The sequence below is a fragment of the Pinus tabuliformis genome, chromosome 6 (genome assembly GCF_031772625.1).
Source record: "Pinus tabuliformis cultivar Carrire ecotype Pingquan chromosome 6, CPIR1, whole genome shotgun sequence".
In the NCBI taxonomy this organism is placed as follows: domain Eukaryota; kingdom Viridiplantae; phylum Streptophyta; class Pinopsida; order Pinales; family Pinaceae; genus Pinus; species Pinus tabuliformis.
The window spans coordinates 666,873,401-666,892,199 of NC_142292.1; the positions used below are offsets into that span (position 1 = coordinate 666,873,401).

The 18,799-nt window shown below is 38.2% G+C and overlaps 1 protein-coding gene across 3 annotated transcripts in view; it reads left to right on the forward strand.

Annotated features, from left to right (window-relative positions):
- LOC149260379 (S-adenosyl-L-methionine-dependent methyltransferases superfamily protein) overlaps nt 1-18,799 on the forward strand; it is a 413,041-nt gene that overhangs the window by 283,721 nt on the left and 110,521 nt on the right. For all 3 annotated transcript variants that reach the window (XM_089420520.1, XM_089420535.1, XM_089420528.1), the window contains one exon: nt 14,913-14,961. In XM_089420520.1, coding sequence (XP_089276646.1) covers nt 14,913-14,961 — 49 coding nt within the window. The remainder of the gene's footprint in view (nt 1-14,912; nt 14,962-18,799) is intronic.

Sequence of the window (18,799 nt, forward strand, 5' to 3'; positions counted from 1 at the left end):
GCAACATTGGTATGAGCAAATGGATACCATGTTGGGGGAAATAAAAGACATTGTTCATAACAAAGATCCCGACTTGTACAAACTGATTCACGATTGTGTGTGTGAACGGTGGAATAGGCTTAACCTTCCACTACATTGCTTGGCGTATATCCTTACGCCAAAATACTACTCAGATTCTTGGTTGGGCAAACCTGCAGCAAGGGGTGGTGTTAGGACCAAACCCCATTTAGATCGAGAGGTAACTAGAGGATATCTGGAAGCATTAGAAAAGTTGGTGCCTGACAGGGAGGAATGTGCAGCTGTGCGCCTTGAAATAGGCAGATACTTCACTGGCAGTGGTTTGTATGGTAACTTCCATGCAATGCATGACAAAGATAAATTTGATTCTCTCACATGGTGGGAAACATATGGCGGCCACGGACTTTTGCGAAAATTGGCAATAAAAGTTCTTTCACAGGTTGTAAATTCTTCTTCTGCAGAGAGGTGTTGGAGCACCTACAGTTATATACATAATGTGAAAAGAAACAGGCTCAACGAAAACCGAGCAGAAAGCTTGGTTTATGTGCACTACAACTTGAGGTTGTTGAGCCATTACTGTGATCGGGCTAATGAAGATCCCACATATAAAATTTGGGACAATCACCCTGAGGACGACAATTTGGAGGATGGCATTGTACATATGGAAGAACTAGAAGAGGAGCTTGTACGGGATGAAGCTGAAGCAGCTGCAGCAGCCATGGCACCTCCACCTCCACCATCCAGTAGCAGTTCTCGGGGCCCGAGTCTTGTTCCATTGCTGTCGCCGCCTCCATCGGCACCCTCGCGTGGAGGCTCTAGTTCTGGTCGTCGGTCTGGGCGGGAGACTCCTAGAAGACCACCACGACCTACTTATACTCCTGGAGACTCTCGTGGCAAGGGCCACTTGTAGATTTACAGTTTACTTGTCTTTTTTAGTTTCTATTAGACTTGTCACTTTAGTTTTCATAACTGTTCAGTGTTGAGTTTTGAGTCCTTGACTCTTGACTCTTGACTCTTTCATATCATTATGACATTATGATATTTTTTGTAAACATTATATCACTGTGACAATGAAAATTTGAAGTTTGAAGTTGGGCCTTGGCAATTATAACTCATTGGTAATGATTGTGAATTATGAATATGATGCGTTGTGAAAGACTAGTCACTAAAGTTGTTTCATTTCATCTCATTATTCATGTTTCATTTTATAAATTTTTAACATTTCATATCATGTTAACAATTAGAAGTTAGGATTCAGGACTTAGAAATATCTTCGATATTACTTCTTGTAATGGTTAAACTTGGCTTACAAGTACAACTTGTTACTTTGGTGATCAATGATGATAAATGTTATTGAATTTTCAATTCTAAAAGCTTGAAGTTGAAACTTTAATATTGAATTTGATGAATCATGATTTATAAGACTCAATATGTTGCAGTTGTAATATGTATTTTAATTTTACTAAGGTTGATGACGATTATAATTTCTAGATGATTGATGTGATATGGTTCAATGATCAATTTATGTTTTTTTATGTTTTTTATGTCTATTTCATCATTCTACATGTTTTTGTTGACATATATGTATCAAAAATTAAAAAATATAAAAAATATATATATTTTTAAAAAATCGCTCCGGGATTCGCTCCCAAACCGGGAGCTTCTGAAAATGGTCGCTCCCGCTCCCGCTTCCGCTGCCGCTTCCGCTCCCGCTCCCCGCTTCCGCTCCCGCTCCCAAGTAACATTGGTTGTTGATATATAGATGGTTGAGACTGCATTTGTGTTTATTTTCAGTATTTATATGGTTAAGTAACTTGTTAAAGAATAAAACAAGTAGGTGAAATAAACCAGATAGTGCAGGAAGAGTTTCTAATGTTTTTGTTGACACCTAATCCTCAACGGATGGGTGAACTAGAACGTGAACAGTCATCAAGAAGATGAACTATTCCGTCTCCTTTTTATATATAATCAATAGTTCTCTAATGAAATTATATATCATTTTTTCTTCTGCTTATTCTGGAGTTACCCTGGCCTGACATGGTATCAGAGCGCAGGTCCCAGATTCCTTGTAACTCCCATCTCTGTTCTGAGCGCTCCTCTGTCCTGAGCGCTTCTCAGTTCTGAGCACTGCATCCGTCCAGAGTATTATTGATTCTCTGCGCATCATTGATTGTCTGTGCCTCATGATTCTCTGCGCATCCGTTTTACCGCCTCTCGATTACCGTTCAATTCTCGACAGCCTGAGAAGCTTGATTTCCCTGAGCGTTCTCCTCGCATCGGTCTGGTTCTCGAATGCATTGATGATCTTCTCAATGGCAATTTTCTCGTTGGTCTCTGCGTTTCTGGCCGAGCAAACAATTCCTATAGACCTCTGCCCACGGATCTGGTGTCCCACTGCGTAAACAATTCCATAGGCGGTCTTCCCAATAGGTTTGTTGCGCCACATCGAATAGTAGCGTTTCCCCTCCACAGAAACTCCGTTAGGCAGATTTTTTTCCGTGGCCATCCTTCCGAATCTGAAACAAATAATCGAATAGCAGACCGAGCAGATGAATTGATACTCGACGTGTATGTGCCTCAAACGGGAGCTGAGGGTCTAATTACTCGATGTGTGTGTCGAGTATAAGGGCTGTGCACGGGAGGATGCTGCAGTAGCAGCAGCCGCAGGGCAATGAAGGTGGACTCGCTCATCTTAAATGTGGGTAGAGCTCCATTATCAGAGGCTATTGTGCTAGCACAAGGCATTGGGCACACTTGCGCCTTTTGAGGGCGATTGTACTTCTATGCCAGTTTCCAAATAAAAGTCATTCGATTGAGCACAGCCTGAGATGGCTTTAGCACCTTGATTCATCTCAACGTGGAGAGGTATTCTTTTTCAAAACTTGTATTCATTGGTTAGTGAAAGGAAGATCGATTCATATCTTCACGTCAGTTTCCAATTAGAATTCATTCAAACCAGGGAGATTCATTTCAATAGGGAGATGTATTCTTTCTCAAGGCATGGTCCTCCTGATGGATTGAAGTCGCTCTGTAATCTGTGAGTCCCTTAAGTTTGAGAATGCCGATATATGACAAGAGAGATGATTTTAATGGCGGTTCTGGTATAATGTTGTGCTGTTGATTTTTCAATATATATTTATGATGGCAGTTTTGAGTATTGCGTTGTAAGCAGTTTTCAAAGGGCTTATGTAAGTAGTTTTCAAAGGGTTTATTTATCATTTTGAGTATTGCGTTGTAAGCAGTTTTCAAAGGGCTTATGCAAGCAGTTTTCAAAGGGTTTATTTATCATTCTGAGTATTGCGTTGTAAGCAATTTTCAAAGGGCTTATGTAAGCAGTTTTCAAAGGGTTTATTTATCATTCTGAGTATTGCATTGTTCTTCAAAGTATTTATATATATCAATCTAAGTGTTTGATATTACGCAATTTATTACACAGTTTTCTTTTGAATGATAATGCTGCATTGAAAAGTTATCATTTCAATGCTGATGCTTCTAGCAAACATTAGAGGGATTTGAAGGCTGTAACGTAAGGAAAGTTTTTTTTTATCAGCAGAGATATTTTTTTTACAGAATGCATTCAATCATCTCTATGGTCGGAATAGTTCTCACTGGCAAGGAGAACTATTCTGAATGGTCTCGGATGGTAAAACACACCCTCATCTACAATGAGTTGTGGAAAGGAGTGTGTGTCGGAGAAGAAGACAAAGACCCTGTGCAGCCTACATCAGATAAAGAACTTGTCATTTGGGAAAACAAGAACAGCAAAGCCTATGCATTGATCGCAGCATCTGTAAATGAAGAAGTAAGTCGTCATATTTCATCCTATTCCACTGCCTTTGAAGCTTTACAAAAGTTGAAAGAACTCTATGATTCACATTCTGCACTTGAAGTTGTTCAGCTCATGATTAAACTCTTCACTCTTGAACTGAAAAATAATGATCCCCTTGCTCTTGCATCTGAAATAAAGTCTATAATGCATGATATTAAATCCACTAAGGTTGAGCTGGATATCTCTCTTATTGCCTTTCTCAAGGCACTCTATCCTACCTACTCCAATTATCTTGAGTCTTTACAAGCAAATGGAAATCTTAAAGACATAACCTTTGAGTCTCTTGTGAAAAAGTTTGCTGAAAGAGAGAAAGCCTTTGGAAAGAAAACAGTCCCTGAATCTTCTGAAGAGACTGTTTGCCTTGCTCATAAAGAAAAGCATCCTGCTCAAGATTCTACAAGAGGAAGAGGTGGACGAAGAGGAAGAGGAAGATACTTCAGAGGCAGGGGGGGCAGACATTCTCAAGCAGAAAAGGCAGATCTGCATTGCATTCGCTGCAAACGAAATGGATCACATGATGCTTCTACATGCAAGCTACCATGGGACAAAATTGAGCAGAGAAGAAATCAACAGAAAGGTAAAACTGATGACACAGACAAAGGTAAAGCACCTGAATCCGCTCACTATATTGAGGCACAATGTAACATTGGAGTAAATGAAGATTTGTTTAATGCTTCACTTGCTTCTTCGAAAAATGATTGGTTGCTTGATTCAGGAGCACCCTGTCATATGACTCATAGGAAAGATTTTTTTGAAGATTTTACTGACAATGTTGATGGAGCAGTATACTTTGCAGATCAGTCAAAAATCAAGCCATCAGGGCTTGGCACAATCAGGCTTAAATTGCCTGGTCTTCCAGACTTTCTTCTGGATCATGTTCTATATCTCCCACAGCTCAAAAGAAACTTGCTGTCCCTGGTCCACATCCGCCAGCAAGGTCACTCCATTCATATGTTTGATGGCAAGCTTGAGGTAAGAAAAGCATCTGACCACTCACTTGTCATGAGGGGTATAGAAGAAGAAAGAATTCTTAAACTGCAAGGAACCTCTGCTCATGCACAACATTTCTCATATATTTCTCATCATGAAGAAGGTACACTTCCGTCAAGTTTATTATGGCATGCTAGATTTGGACATTTAAACTATGATAGTCTCCGCTTGTTGAAGAAAAATGGTGTCGCTGGTTTGCCTACCATTCCTAGAAAACATAAGCAATGTGATGCTTGCATTCTAGGAAAGCATAGCAAACAGTCTTTTCATGATTCACATTCAAGAGCACATAGGAAGCTTGAACTCATTCATTCAGATTTATGTGGTCCAATGCCTGTTCCTTCTGCAAATGGAAATAAATATATCATGACATTTGTTGATGATTACACCAGAATGTGTTGGGTTTATTTATTGAAGAACAAATCTGATGCTTTTCAAACATTCAAGAATTTTCATAAATGGATTGAAAATGATGCACAATCTCATATTGGGTCTATTCGCACTGATAATGGAAAAGAATATACATCAAATGAATTTGAACACTATCTTCGCCAACATGGGATTAAACATCAAACAACTGTGTCTTATAATCCTCAACAGAATGGTGTAGCTAAAAGAATGAACAGAACAATCTTGAATATGGTACGATCCATGCTTTTCTTCAAAAATGTAAAGATAATGTTTTGGGCTGATGCTGTTCTATGTGCTGCATATATAAAGAATAGATGTCCATCTAGTGCTATAAGAAACAAGACTCCTTATGAATTGTGGTATGGACATGTTCCTTCGGTAAAACATCTCAGGATTTTTGGTTCCACCTGTTATGCTTTAATACCAAAGGTACATAGAAACAAACTTGGTGCTAGAAGTCGTAAGTGTATCTTCCTGGGGTACTCAAACACCTCTAAAGCATACCGTCTCTATGATGAAGTAAATAAAAAGTTTGTTGTATATAGAGATGTCATTTTTCTTGAATCATCCAAATCTGACAATGTTGTTGAGCGGTAACTTGATCGCTTGGATAGATTCGCAAAAATGAAATCATTTCAAGAATTTGATAATCAGATTCCACATCTTGAAGGGGGGATTCCTATACTAGAACAACATGTGGAATCTTCTTCTGAAGAACAATCTCCCTTGCATGAAACTCCAACACCGGATGATCCTTTAAGTGATGTAATTGATAGAATTGGGAGACTCAATCTTGATTCAGTCCCAACTCAATCAACAAAGCAGCCTGGACCATCTCAGAAAGGTCCCCCAAAGTCGCTGACAAAGACACTTGAAAGTGTTCATCCTGATGAAATTGGAAAAACAGGAACCAGAAATACAAACCGACAAGATGGAGGTGATGTAGATAACTCTAATTCACCTGTTGATATGGATGTTACTTATGATTGTGAATTGAACTTGTCTACAGATTTTGAACCAACTTCCTTCAAAGAAGCTGCTTCTCATGATGAATGGAAAGAAGCGACGCAGAAGGAGTATGATGCCCTCATAAAGAATGGCACTTGGAAGCTGGTTGATCCTCCATTTGGAACCAAACCAATTGGCTGCAAGTGGGTCTACAAGAACAAGTACAAAGCTGATGGCTCACTTGACAAGCACAAAGCTAGGCTTGTGGCAAAAGGTTTTGCACAGAAGGAAGGGGTCGACTATGAGGAAACTTTTGCCCCCACAGCAAAATGGGCCACCATCCGGACACTCTTTGCACTAGCTGCTCAGAGCGGTTGGAAAGTCCATCAAATGGATGTAAAAACTGCATTCTTGAATGGAGATCTAAAAGAGAATGTTTTTATGTCCCAGCCTGAAGGATTTGCTGTGAAAGGACATGAACACAAAGTATGCAAACTTGTGAAGTCCTTGTATGGCCTCAAACAAGCACCACGAGCCTGGTATGAAAAACTAACTGAGCATCTTCTGAAACTCAACTTCAAACATTTTGATCTTGATGATGCAACTTTATTTGTCAAGAAAGTTGGCAAAACAGTTGTATATCTTGTGGTATATGTAGATGATCTTTTAATGACAGGGAACAATGAAAGCTATATTGCATCCATAAAGAAAGAATTAGGAAAAAGTTTTGAAATGACTGATTTGGGCTATGCTCATTACTATCTTGGCATTGAAGTAACCCAACATCCAAAATCCATATTTCTTTCTCAAAAGAAATACATTGGAGATTTGTTAAACAGATTTGGCATGACAGAGTGCAATCCTCTTTCTACTCCAATGGAACAAAACTTGAAGCTCACATCTATTGAAGGAAAGGAATTTGAGGATGCAACAAAGTATAGACAGCTTGTAGGAAGTCTCATCTACCTCACTACTACAAGACCAGACATTTCATTTGCTGTTGGAATCCTCTCCAGGTTTATGCAAAAGCCTTGTGAGGGACATTGGTCTGCTGCAAAAAGAGTTCTAAGGTACTTGAAGGGAACTCAAGACCTTGGAATCAAGTATACACAGGTGGACGACTTCAACTTGATTGGATACTCTGATTCAGACTTCGATGGAGACAAAGAAACTGGGGTATCTACTTCAGGATATGCTATGAGTCTTGGATCAGGAGCTGTCTCCTGGAGATCACGCAAACAATCAGTACCAGCAGATTCCACAACAGAAGCAGAATACGTGGCAGCAGCTGAAGCAACGAAAGAAATTGTGTGGCTCAGGAAAATTCTTGAAGATTTGCAGGTAAAACAAATACAATCAACTCCACTCATGATTGATAACACCTTTGCAATAAAGTTGGCCAAGAACCCAAAGTTCCATGATCGTACTAAGCACATCAATACTAATATCATCTGATCCGACATCATGTTGAGGCCAAAACAATCCATCTCCGTCATTGTTCCACAAACGAGCAAATTGCAGACATCTTCACCAAAGCGCTTGGAAGAGAAAAGCTTGAAAGATTCAGAACGATGGTTGGATTCACCAACATTCCTTCAGATTAAGGGGGGGAATGTTGACACCTAATCCTCAACGGATGGGTGAACTGGAACGTGAACAGTCATCAAGAAGATGAACTGTTCCGTCTCCTTTTTGTATATAATCAATAGTTCTCTAATGAAATTATATATCAGTTTTTCTTCTGCTTATTCTGGAGTTACCCTGGCCTGACAGTTTTAAACTTAGAAATTTCAACAGATGAATAGAACTCAATGATAATCAAGCTAGATAAGAACCTAATCAAGAAAATTAGAAAAAGAAGAAAAAGTATTCACAAGTTATCATAAGCTAGAGAAATCACCTATATTGCTGCCCCTAGATTTCTCAATATTAGTAGCTTCAAAATTTCGTTGCACATGAGAGAGAGAGAGAGAGAGAGAGAGAGACCCAAAAACTTTGAATTTAGCTTCCTTCTTGAACTTCACTTGCCTTAGGATTTCTTCTTTTCAAGATCGAACTTCTTCTTGTGCTTCTTCGTATGTCTTGGATGTGTGTTTCAAATGAGGTCAAATGCCTTGTATAGGCTTTGTAGGGGTACAAATTGCCTCCATGAGGCCGAATTGATCTTTCATGTAGGCCGACTTGTTGCAGCTAGGTTGACTTGTCTTGGAGGGTCTTTTATGACTCAAATAAATTTCTTTTACATAATACAAGATGCCCAAAGGGGTCTTACATATTACAATGACTCAATTAACTCCTTGACTTTATGACAAAGCCCTAGAAGCACTCAACGAGCGCTTGAATTATAAATAAAATGACCATGAACATGAAACCCATGCTTCAAAATAATAATAATAAAATTTATATTTCTCTTTTAATCAAATACATAAAATCATGATTACATTAGACATTATGAACGAACCTAGTTACACTTTTCAACATTTAGTTCCTTTAACGAAGATGATGAGCATTAGATCTTTACGATACACTTATTTTCTTCGTCTTTCAGCTATATAACTTCGGAATTTGCATATAATTACCGTGCCACAAAGAGTTTTGGATACCTTTGCAATACAAGATTCGGATTAGTTGTCGGTTCATAGGAAATTCAGATACCTTGCATCTTCAAAAAGAATATGTTGCTTCGGATGCCTTGGAGAAGTGCCACATAATGTTTTGTATTGAGCAATACCTATATATGTTGTTAATTATATTCTTTTCATAGGATGACAGTGGATTTGTTAAAGAGTTTGGATGCTTGTCCCTTAAATTGTATAGTGATATTGTCTCAAAGGAGTATCATAGGTCTTTGTCTCAGAAAACTCGCTTGACATCTCAGAATGATTCGTACAACTGCTTCAGGAGTCTTCACATTACAAAGATAAAGTATGCCACAAACTATGCATAGTACTTTTCTTAGGGTGCCAAAGAGATAAACTTCATGTTCGTTTAGATAATAAGCTTCGACTTTATAGTAGAGTACTTACTTGTCAAAGGAGGAGAGTTTCCAACAATGTCCTTTAGAGAATGATGACTGTTATGAAGATGATCTACAAGCCTTCTTTTTTTAATAGAGGGAGAGATAATTGCTACAATGAAACCTTCAAGCTGCCAACATTTGTGATCTTCAAGCTGCCTTCTCTTAACCTTGCTTTGGTACCATGTTGAGAAATCAAAATGGTTGTAGATAAGGGTAGACTTCTCTTAACTCGATAATTACTTGTGAATGGTTGTTGGATTCTTATTAAATTTATATTCTCTTCATCAAGCAATTACCAAAATGTACAAAACATGAAGATCACAAGAGAGAAAGAACACAAGAGATTAGGCTCCAAGCTTGGGAAGAACCCCACAAGGGGGAAAACCCGAGAAAATCCTCTTCTTATAGAATCAAATCAAAGTGAGGTATCCAAGATCGAAGACCAAGACCAAAACTGCCACAAAGACCCAAGTCAGCCCTCCTCCAAGTCATCTTCATCAAATCAAAGTCAACAAAAGTCAACATGGTTAACTCTTTGAATTCTGGTCAATCCCTGACAATTCGTGCCCTAAAATTTCGGCCCTGTAATAGCCTGAAAAAACCATAAAAAGAACTTGCACGTGTTAAAAGAATTAGAGCATAAATCAATTTGCGTTCTCTCTCCTTTGACCTCCTTCTCTCTCGTTTGACTTCGCTAGTCTTTCTTTTTGTCTTGGCACAAAAATTGATATGAGTGATGAGATAATCAAATGAGATTGAACTTCCTTATATTTATACTAGTCCAAGAGGTCGAATAGTCGCCTCTTTAGGCCAACTTGTCCAGGAGGGCCGACTTGGGATGTGGAAATTTTGACTCTTTTTTGACTCGAGATAAAATAATTTTCTTTTTCTTGCAAGAATTCAAAATGGGACTTTGACTCAATTACATCTCTTTGACTCATAATTTTTTTTTTTGCCTCAATTGACCCTATAAGCATGAAGAACATGCTTTGACTAGAATAACATAATAATAATGAATGTAATAAATGAAAATAATAAGTATATCAATGATACATTTGTATTACATTATGAAGATGACACTAATTATATTTTCCACACGCTTCACTTGGTTGGGCCAATGTATTCCTCCGAAGGGACTAGGTACCTATGGAGTGGGTGCCTAAGACCTGGGCTGTTGAGCCACTTGACAAGAACAACATGGATTCTAGTGAAAGCAACCAATCATTAGGGACCAAGATCAATAATGCATCTAAGTGAACCAAACTTGAATGTTAAGGGCAATTTAATACTTCAAACAAAGATCCCCTTCCAAAATCAGGACTATGATCTCAGTAAGGTATTTTCTCCCTAGATAGGGGTGGCTAAAGGTCAACCCTATTAGGTGCTTCCAACCCCTAAGGGGAAGTAACAATTCCTTGGTCCACCCTTCAATTGATAGGTGTTAGTGAATAATAATAATGTGGTAGTGGATGGGAGAAGATTTCATGGCCAAGTGCCATGGTCAAAGGGACCAACCAGGGGGGGTGTCCACACGCTGAGTGTATAGATCAATGTTGCACGAAGCGGGAGCGAAGCGGAAGCGGGAGCGCGGAAGCGTCATTTTCCAAAAATCTAGGAAGCGAAGCGTCCGCGGAAGCGTCTGCTATATATATATATATATTTTTATATTTTTTTGCATTTATACTCAAAACAAACATCCCAAATACCAAATTAATTGTAGAAGACATGAAAACATAAATAGGTTGCAGAAGTACCATGAGGAGATGGGCAACTACCAAATTTAGAGGTTGCACTTGATTCAGAATGAGTTTTTTGTTTCTTGTTTTTTTGTTGTGCAGCCATCTCTATTTGGATGTATTTTCTTCTTTCTTCAGTTGAAATGTTTGGGCAAATTTGTACCCCCACATAACCCTTTTTTTCATCACTGTCCAGCACCCCACAAAGATGCCTCCTCAGACGGGTATATGAACCCGTATATGGTTTTCCTCCATGACAACCATGAGGGCACACAAATTTGTAAGATCCACCAGCCTTTCCCCCATCAAGTTTGGTCACATAGTTCCACAAGGGTGTTGATGTACCTTTCCCATCTTGTGCTTCAGTGTCCCCTTCAAGTTCATCCCCTTCCTCTTCAAACCCTTCCTCCTCATCATACATTGGGTCACTACTATTAGGACCAAGTTCATCCCCTTCCTTTTCCCCTCTATTCCTCACCCTTGCCATCATTAAAACCAAGAGTGGAATGATACATAGAAGCCAAAAGAACACCATCTTGGAATATGGATATAGGTGGTGGACAACCTGTAAATAAAGGAGCAAGTAGAAACAATGGGAAAGAGTAGGAGAGGGAGGAGAAAAATACAATTTTTTTTTCAAAAAAACAAGGGAGTTTGGGGTTTGAACTTACCTCTTTAGCTCTTGTAGATGAAGTCCTCCAAGCTCTTGCTCCAAGCTCCTCCTCCTTCTCCTAGCTCCTCCTTCTTCACTCCTCCAAGCTCTCCTCTCTTCTCCTCTCCTTTCCTCTCTTCTCTTCTCCTCTCCTCTCTTCTCTTCTTCAACTCTCATAAACTCAAAGTGAGAAAATGAGGAATGAATGGGAGCTTTATGCTTTTCATTCCTCACCTAAACTCACCCTAAACTCACCCTAACCCACCCCCTCATGCTAAGTTAAGTTAACTTTTAAAAGAAATTAAAAAAAATTTAAGTTTCATTGGCTGCCCGCGCGGAAATTTCTGGAACCGCTCCGAAGCGCTTGGGAAGCGTGCGCTTCCGGGCCCGAAGCGTGGCGCTTCCGGATGCCCGAAGCGCCCTCCGAAGCGCGGATCCGGGGCAACGCAACCCAATTTCCAGGAATCGTTTTAAAAAACCGGAATCGCGCTTCATGAAAACCGGAATCGCGCTTCGCCTGGAGGTTCCGGAACGCTTCCATATGGGACGCGATTCCGGCTTAGGATCCGGGGGGGGGGATTCCTGCAACTATGGTATAGATGTGAGGAGGGAGCATTCATGGATGCATTAGTTACCAACTTAGCCTTGTTTTTTCCACCGCTCTTGTGTGCCTTTTAGTTATTGATTATTCCTTGTATTATCGCTTATGGTTCGAAGGTTAGAGCTTGCTTTGTATAATGTAACATTTTTATTACCTATTTAAGATGAGTCAATTCATTGCTGATTGAGGTTGGGACATGCAAGGGTTCCTTCTTTGATGTAATGGAGCATTGTGTGCTCAGGAATGAGGTGATGGCCATATGAGATAGGTAGAGCTCATGCTAGGCTTTTGCCCATGTGCTAATTCTTATGCCCTGACCATCTTGTGCATTTTGATTTTTTTTCTTTGTTTTGTTGTGGCCATGGTATGCCTTTTCCTTTTCTTTCTGTTGCATCAACCTCCCAGAGCCAAGTTTTCGGGCCCTACTCAAGGTATGTGAACATGTGAGTGCCAAATCCCCAAGAACCAATGACAAGTTGTACCCGAAGAATGGAGGTGAGACATGGGGCTTGTGACATAGGATGGAAGGCGTTAACTATGATATAGGGAAGATGGAACACTCTATCTCAATCATGGCTTCCCAGGTAGTGCCCCTCCTATAACCCAAAAGTCCCTAAGGGAGGTCCCACTAGACTAGAGTCAAAGATAAACCCCCCTAGTAAGGTCAGAGAGCAGGAATACTGTCAAGGTCCATCAATCTTTTAGGTCACCCCCTAATCCATACTAAATGCCCAAAAACAAACAAGTACAAGCACCTGATTGAAAAATGATCAAAGGAACTTTTGAATGGCAACCCATTGTTGTCCAAGTGCTAATGTCGGATGGGTGAGAAGCACATGGCTAATGCAAGTGGCGGAGGCACATGGTATATCATCATTTAATGGTGGCTGGCAGGGGCTGTTGGCTCTCTGGCTGCCAAATGTAGGAGAAAATTTTTCCTCCTATGGGCTTACCCGTTTTGGTGGGTAACAGGCTCAATTAGTTTAGGATACTCTCCTGAGGACATTTTTTTTGTAGGGACTTAGTGTTGGCTTCTACACTATGACTTGGATGATGAGGAAGGTTAAATCCCTCGTCTCCTTGTGACAGCTACCTTGCTATTTGCTCTCCTTCACTTTCCAGGGTTTTCCTTTTTGCAATAACCAACTTGTTTTCCTATGTTTATGCCACTTCATGTTAGCTCTTGTACTCAATTTTCATTTCATTTTATTTCAGTGGTGCTTTTTCCCTTTATGCAGCCTCCTTTGGCTCAGCTATTTTTGCTGGTTATAGTCGCTAGTCCTTTGACCACTTTTGTTCTTTAGGGGATGGTAATAGAAAATTCGAATTTTCTTGTTCCAAGTTGTTGTCTCATTATTGGTTCCTTGGTAACTCTTGTTCCACTTTCTTCTTCTTCCATTCCTTGTTTCTTCAACTGTTAGTCCCTTCAACTTCTGTTCGCACTCCTTTCTCTGCTTTTGTTCCTTTTAATGCTCAATATAAAAAAAATATTTTCTTTATGAACATGATAACCAAGTGGGAAACTGTTCCATTTAAGATGCGATCTGTGCATCAGGGAATTTATAAATTTTGTTTTCTTGTTGGTTTTATTATATGATATTCCCATTCTTTCAGATGTTGTTCATAATAGGCCCTGATTTCCTCCCTGCCTCAATAGTCGATCCCTATGGTTCACTGTTCGCCTAGGTTAGATTTTGAATAACTTTTCCTGCGATTGCCAATCCTCTTGTGAGAAAGCTTCGAGCTCCTTGCATTATGAAAGGCTCTTGTTGGTTGGGAGGAGAGCCTCTGTGCTGGTAGTGTGTTTGTGTCAGAGCCATCAATGCCACTTCCAGCTATGAATTTGTTCCCTCTTTGACTATGATAACTTTCCTTCCCCCCTCCTATTATTGTTTACAAGTCTGATTATGTAGATTATATATTGTCTTGCATGTTGTTATCTTTGCAAGGACAAGTTTTAGTGTTAGTTGTCAACTTGTCATAGAAGGAATTTGATTTGTAGGATCAAGAACTCTGGCACTATGTAAAGTTCAATCAAGTAGGACCCTAGTTTACAAAGCATGAATTGCTTATTTGTTACAAACTACACATTTATAATGTGGATTTAACTTACACCCATTCACCAATTGCTCCTCTGTGCATTTTTTGTTGTTAAAAAGGCAGTATTATGGTTGTTTGTAATAAATTAGCTGAAATATTGAAACAGAAAGTAACTTCATGGGAGAGCCGGTTTATCATTGAAAATGTTATATTGGTCACAAAATTTATCTTTATGGTCCTATATATTTATTTTTTTCCATGCTTTTGATTTCATTTCTTTCCCTCGTCCTATTACAGTTTCAATTTATTCTTATCTTTACACTAGATTATGCCTGGAATGGTGTTTCTATTGGACCTGTGGATCCTTTTCATTTCTTGCTTCTCTAGAATAAGTTTCATATGCAAGTTTAGATTGAAGCGAGCCATATAAAGATGACATTTGCTTCATCTCCATATTTTGTCCGTCTGAAATGCATGAATAGATTTATGAGTGAGGCACTTGAGTTCTTAAGAACGTGCATGGACCTTTCATTGTGAGGCTGGACAGAATCAGTGCAGAAATTATTTGAATGAGAGTTGTCTAGCTTGTTTGTTGTTTGTTATTTGTGGAGTTTTCTTTGTTTCATACTAATAGAGGACTTATGTTGACTGAATGATAACCAGGACAGATAGAGATGGATTTTATGAAGTGTGATGTCGGAAATTTAATGTGGTGGGGTAGTACTTAAAACTCTTTCCTTGATTTTTCAGTTTTCATGTGAGAAAGTTCATATTAAGTATCTTATGTCTTTATTACAATTTTATTGGTGTTCCATGGAATGTATGTGACTGCACATTATGCTTCATTGCATTGATTGTTAGAATGTGTTTTTCCATATATATTGTATGCCTAAAAATCTAGTCTCTTATTTTGGCTTCTTAAATGTATGTCTAAATGTTTCCTAAATTTGAATATTTGGTTCTAAGAAGCCTACCGCTTGTACATATCTTTCATAGATCCCCGCAATAAAGATGTTAGTACAACCATTTTTGGAGTGTTAGAAGCTAGGCGAGATATTCTATTGGCTGTTTTTGGGAATATTTTTTCTATCTTAAATTCTGTGTATCATTTTTAAATGTTTTGAATATGTTTGCTTGCAGAACTGGAGAAGATTTAGTAAAAGACTAAAAGAAGAATTATATGTTCTTGCCCACTATTAACTACGATACTTTGAGGTTATAGTTTCTTGGTTATAAGGACAAGAGACTTTACTGTTTCTATTTTCTTGATTATCCAGTCTATTTTTTTTGTTTTGTTTTTGTTTTTGTTTTTTTAAAGAAAAATGTCTTATATTTAATTAAAAATATTTACAATCAGAAATGCAAAACTTCATAACCTCTTCCTGAGGGCTATTAAAGCATAAATTAAAGAAGAATACTCTGCAGGATCCAAACATTGGGCATCCTATGATGAGTAGTTGATTGCAATGCCTTGTGACAGAATACTTACATGTATCGATTTGTCATAATGTTTGATGGGTCATGTTCCCTTAGTTAAGTCATGTCATTTATTAGTATTATTAGTAATATTATTAATATTTATGTTCGTTACTTTGCCTATCACTTCAAAGATGCTTTGTTGTGAAAGCAATACAAGGGCTACACCTTCATTCCAGCCTGCAATGTTTTCTCATAATTCTTCATTCCTGAGGTTGAAGACACAAGATGATATGATCTTCAGAGATTTGGGTAGAAATGTTAAATCGTGAAAGGGTTTGACCACCCTAATTTAATCTTGTCTGGATTTGCATGGATGCAATTTCTGTCTCGAGACAGAATTGTACTGGAACTAATATTCTTCTGAATATAGTACAAATTTTGCAATGTTTCACCAAGTTTCTGGGATGGGGGGACGCAGGAATGGGGAGACTCAGACGCCCCCCTGTGCCGCCTGAATTTCCTCAAAATTTGGGGGGTGCTCCCACATATGCCCCTTCTGAGTCTCCCCATTCCTGCGTCCCCCCGTCCCAGAAACTTGGTGAAACATTGCAAAATTTGTACTATATTCAGAAGAATATTAGTTCCAGTACAATTCTGTCTCAAGACAGAAATTGCAGCCATGCAAATCAAGACAAGATTAAATTAGGGTGGTCAAACCCTTTCAAGATTTAACAACATGACTCATATTCAAATTCAATAATGAAATAATTGATTCATACATCATAAATGATTCAATGAAATAGAAATAGTAAAATATTGTATATATTGATTTAAATTCATCATTCATTATTCTAGAATTTGATTAGTACTAAGAAAAATAGTAGATACTAAAGTCTGAAGACTAGAATAGTAAATTGAAATTACTCAAACTCAAAAATAATAAAAAGTGACGAATCAAAGACTTGGTCTAAGGTCATTAGTATCTAGAGTCAAGACTCAAAAGTTAAAACTAAAAATGAACAATGGACAATGAACCAATGTTATGAAACCAGATTGGTGATTGAATTACTTGATGCCAAAACTAGGAATTGGAAAAATAATGAACCAAAAAATTGGTTGACTAAAAAATACATAAATATCCAAATGTTGAAAAAAATACATAAATTTAATTGTAGATCCATATGAATTCAAACCATTATACACAAATATGCAAAATTTCTCATATATATAGCTAGGGTGCATATAACCAAAAGAGCACCAAGTGCAATCCATATTTGAAGCAAAAATACACCAACAAAGAGGCTCTAGATGGCCTCTATAGTCCAAAAAGTTCATGCTACAAAGAATACCTACATATCATCAAAATCATTGCATATATTAGGTTCCTCATCATCAATATCAACCTCTAAGCATTCAACTAAGATATAGAAAGCTTAACATGTCAAGTCGAGATTTTGTTTGAGTAATAGTTACAATTTAATTGGGGTATATGAAAATTCTATTGTAGTTACTGGTTATTAATCTTCTACCTTTGCAGATTATTTGTCTTATGTAAATTACTGATGACGAATACTGAATTAAAACACAATTGCAATTTCACAAATAAATAATCTTAGGAACTTAGAAATAGCGCACACATAAAAATTTTGAAACCAATTTTTTTGGACAAATTGTCCCTTGAAAAACCCTGAAAAGAAAACCAGTTTTGTAGATGAGGGATTTTATTATTTTTTTAACAAATCAAGGATTACATAAATTGCATGTTTGACACTGACAAAGCTCCGGTAATTATTTCTCCACTTCCACTAACTGAATCAAATTGGGAAATCAAGAGTTTCCCTCTGCAAACAAACTCGACCTCTCCTAGGCAATTCACACTTTGTCCTACAACTCGCACTGACTATCTACAAAATATGATATGGGCTCTAAAAACTCGCATTGTCTCAGGAAATCAATCTCATGAGTAAATAGTGCCTCCAACAACTCTATAAACCAACTCACATTGCCTCCAACAACTCTATAAACTAACTCACATTGCCTCTGGGGACCTGTACCAACAACTGGCAACTGAAACGAGCCTGTGGAAATTTGCATTGGGTAAATTGGCTACTCGCACTGCCTGTATCAACCGTCCTTCTATAAAATAATTCGGCCTTGTTCCTTCTCTTGGAAATCTAGAATCACTGCGAAGAATTTCTTCGAAAATTCTGTCTGCAATCTCTCCTGCTGAAACCCTACTGCTGGTGTCTCCCTCACTGGCATTGCGCCCTTGCTATTATTTCATCGAATTTGTCTGACGAATGATCTCCAAAATCCCCATTGATCTCCTCTTATAATCTCTCGTTGACTAATCAATGGCCATGATCTAGTTCCAAGCAATGGGTAAGATCATTTCGACTTCTAAAAATCACTTTTCTAGAAGTCTCTAGAGTAAAAATGATTCGTCTCAGTTAATACTGATTAATTAACCCATTTCCCTAAGTTAGACTTGTTGAAGAATCTAGGGCAATTAGAGTTAATGAGATTCTTCTTGCATCATAACTATTTGGGAGGCATTTAACTTTTTTCTTATTAGCATATTCTTTAGTGTGTCTTCTTTAATTCATCAAATAGCTACCAAAACAAAGAGACAATGATAACTATTTGAGAGGTATTTAACTTTTTTCTTATTAGCATATTCTTTAGTGTGTCTTCTTTAATTCATCAAATAGCTACCAAAACAAAGAGACAAGAACAAAAGTGTTGCCATTGTGCTAGGGCGAAAACCTCTCCCTCTTGGAGAGGAAAAACCTGCACAAAATTCATCTTATAGAGATTCTAATTGACGAACACCAAGACCATGACCCTTGACTTCTAATGCCACTCCAAGATCAAGACAACAATCATCTGTTGAAGTTTCTAAGTCTGACTGTTAGAAACCCTCCATGTACTTTCTGATTTATTCCTTCCTACTTGTTATGATTAATTAACAAGTTATTTACCATGTAAATATTAAAAATAAACACAAGTACATGCTCAACACATTATAGATCATCAACTGAAGGAAACAGAAACAAGCACACAAGTGACATTGTTGTTTTTGGAAAAATGTCCCCGGAAAAGCCCAATGCGGGAAAACCGATGCAACTATCTGAGG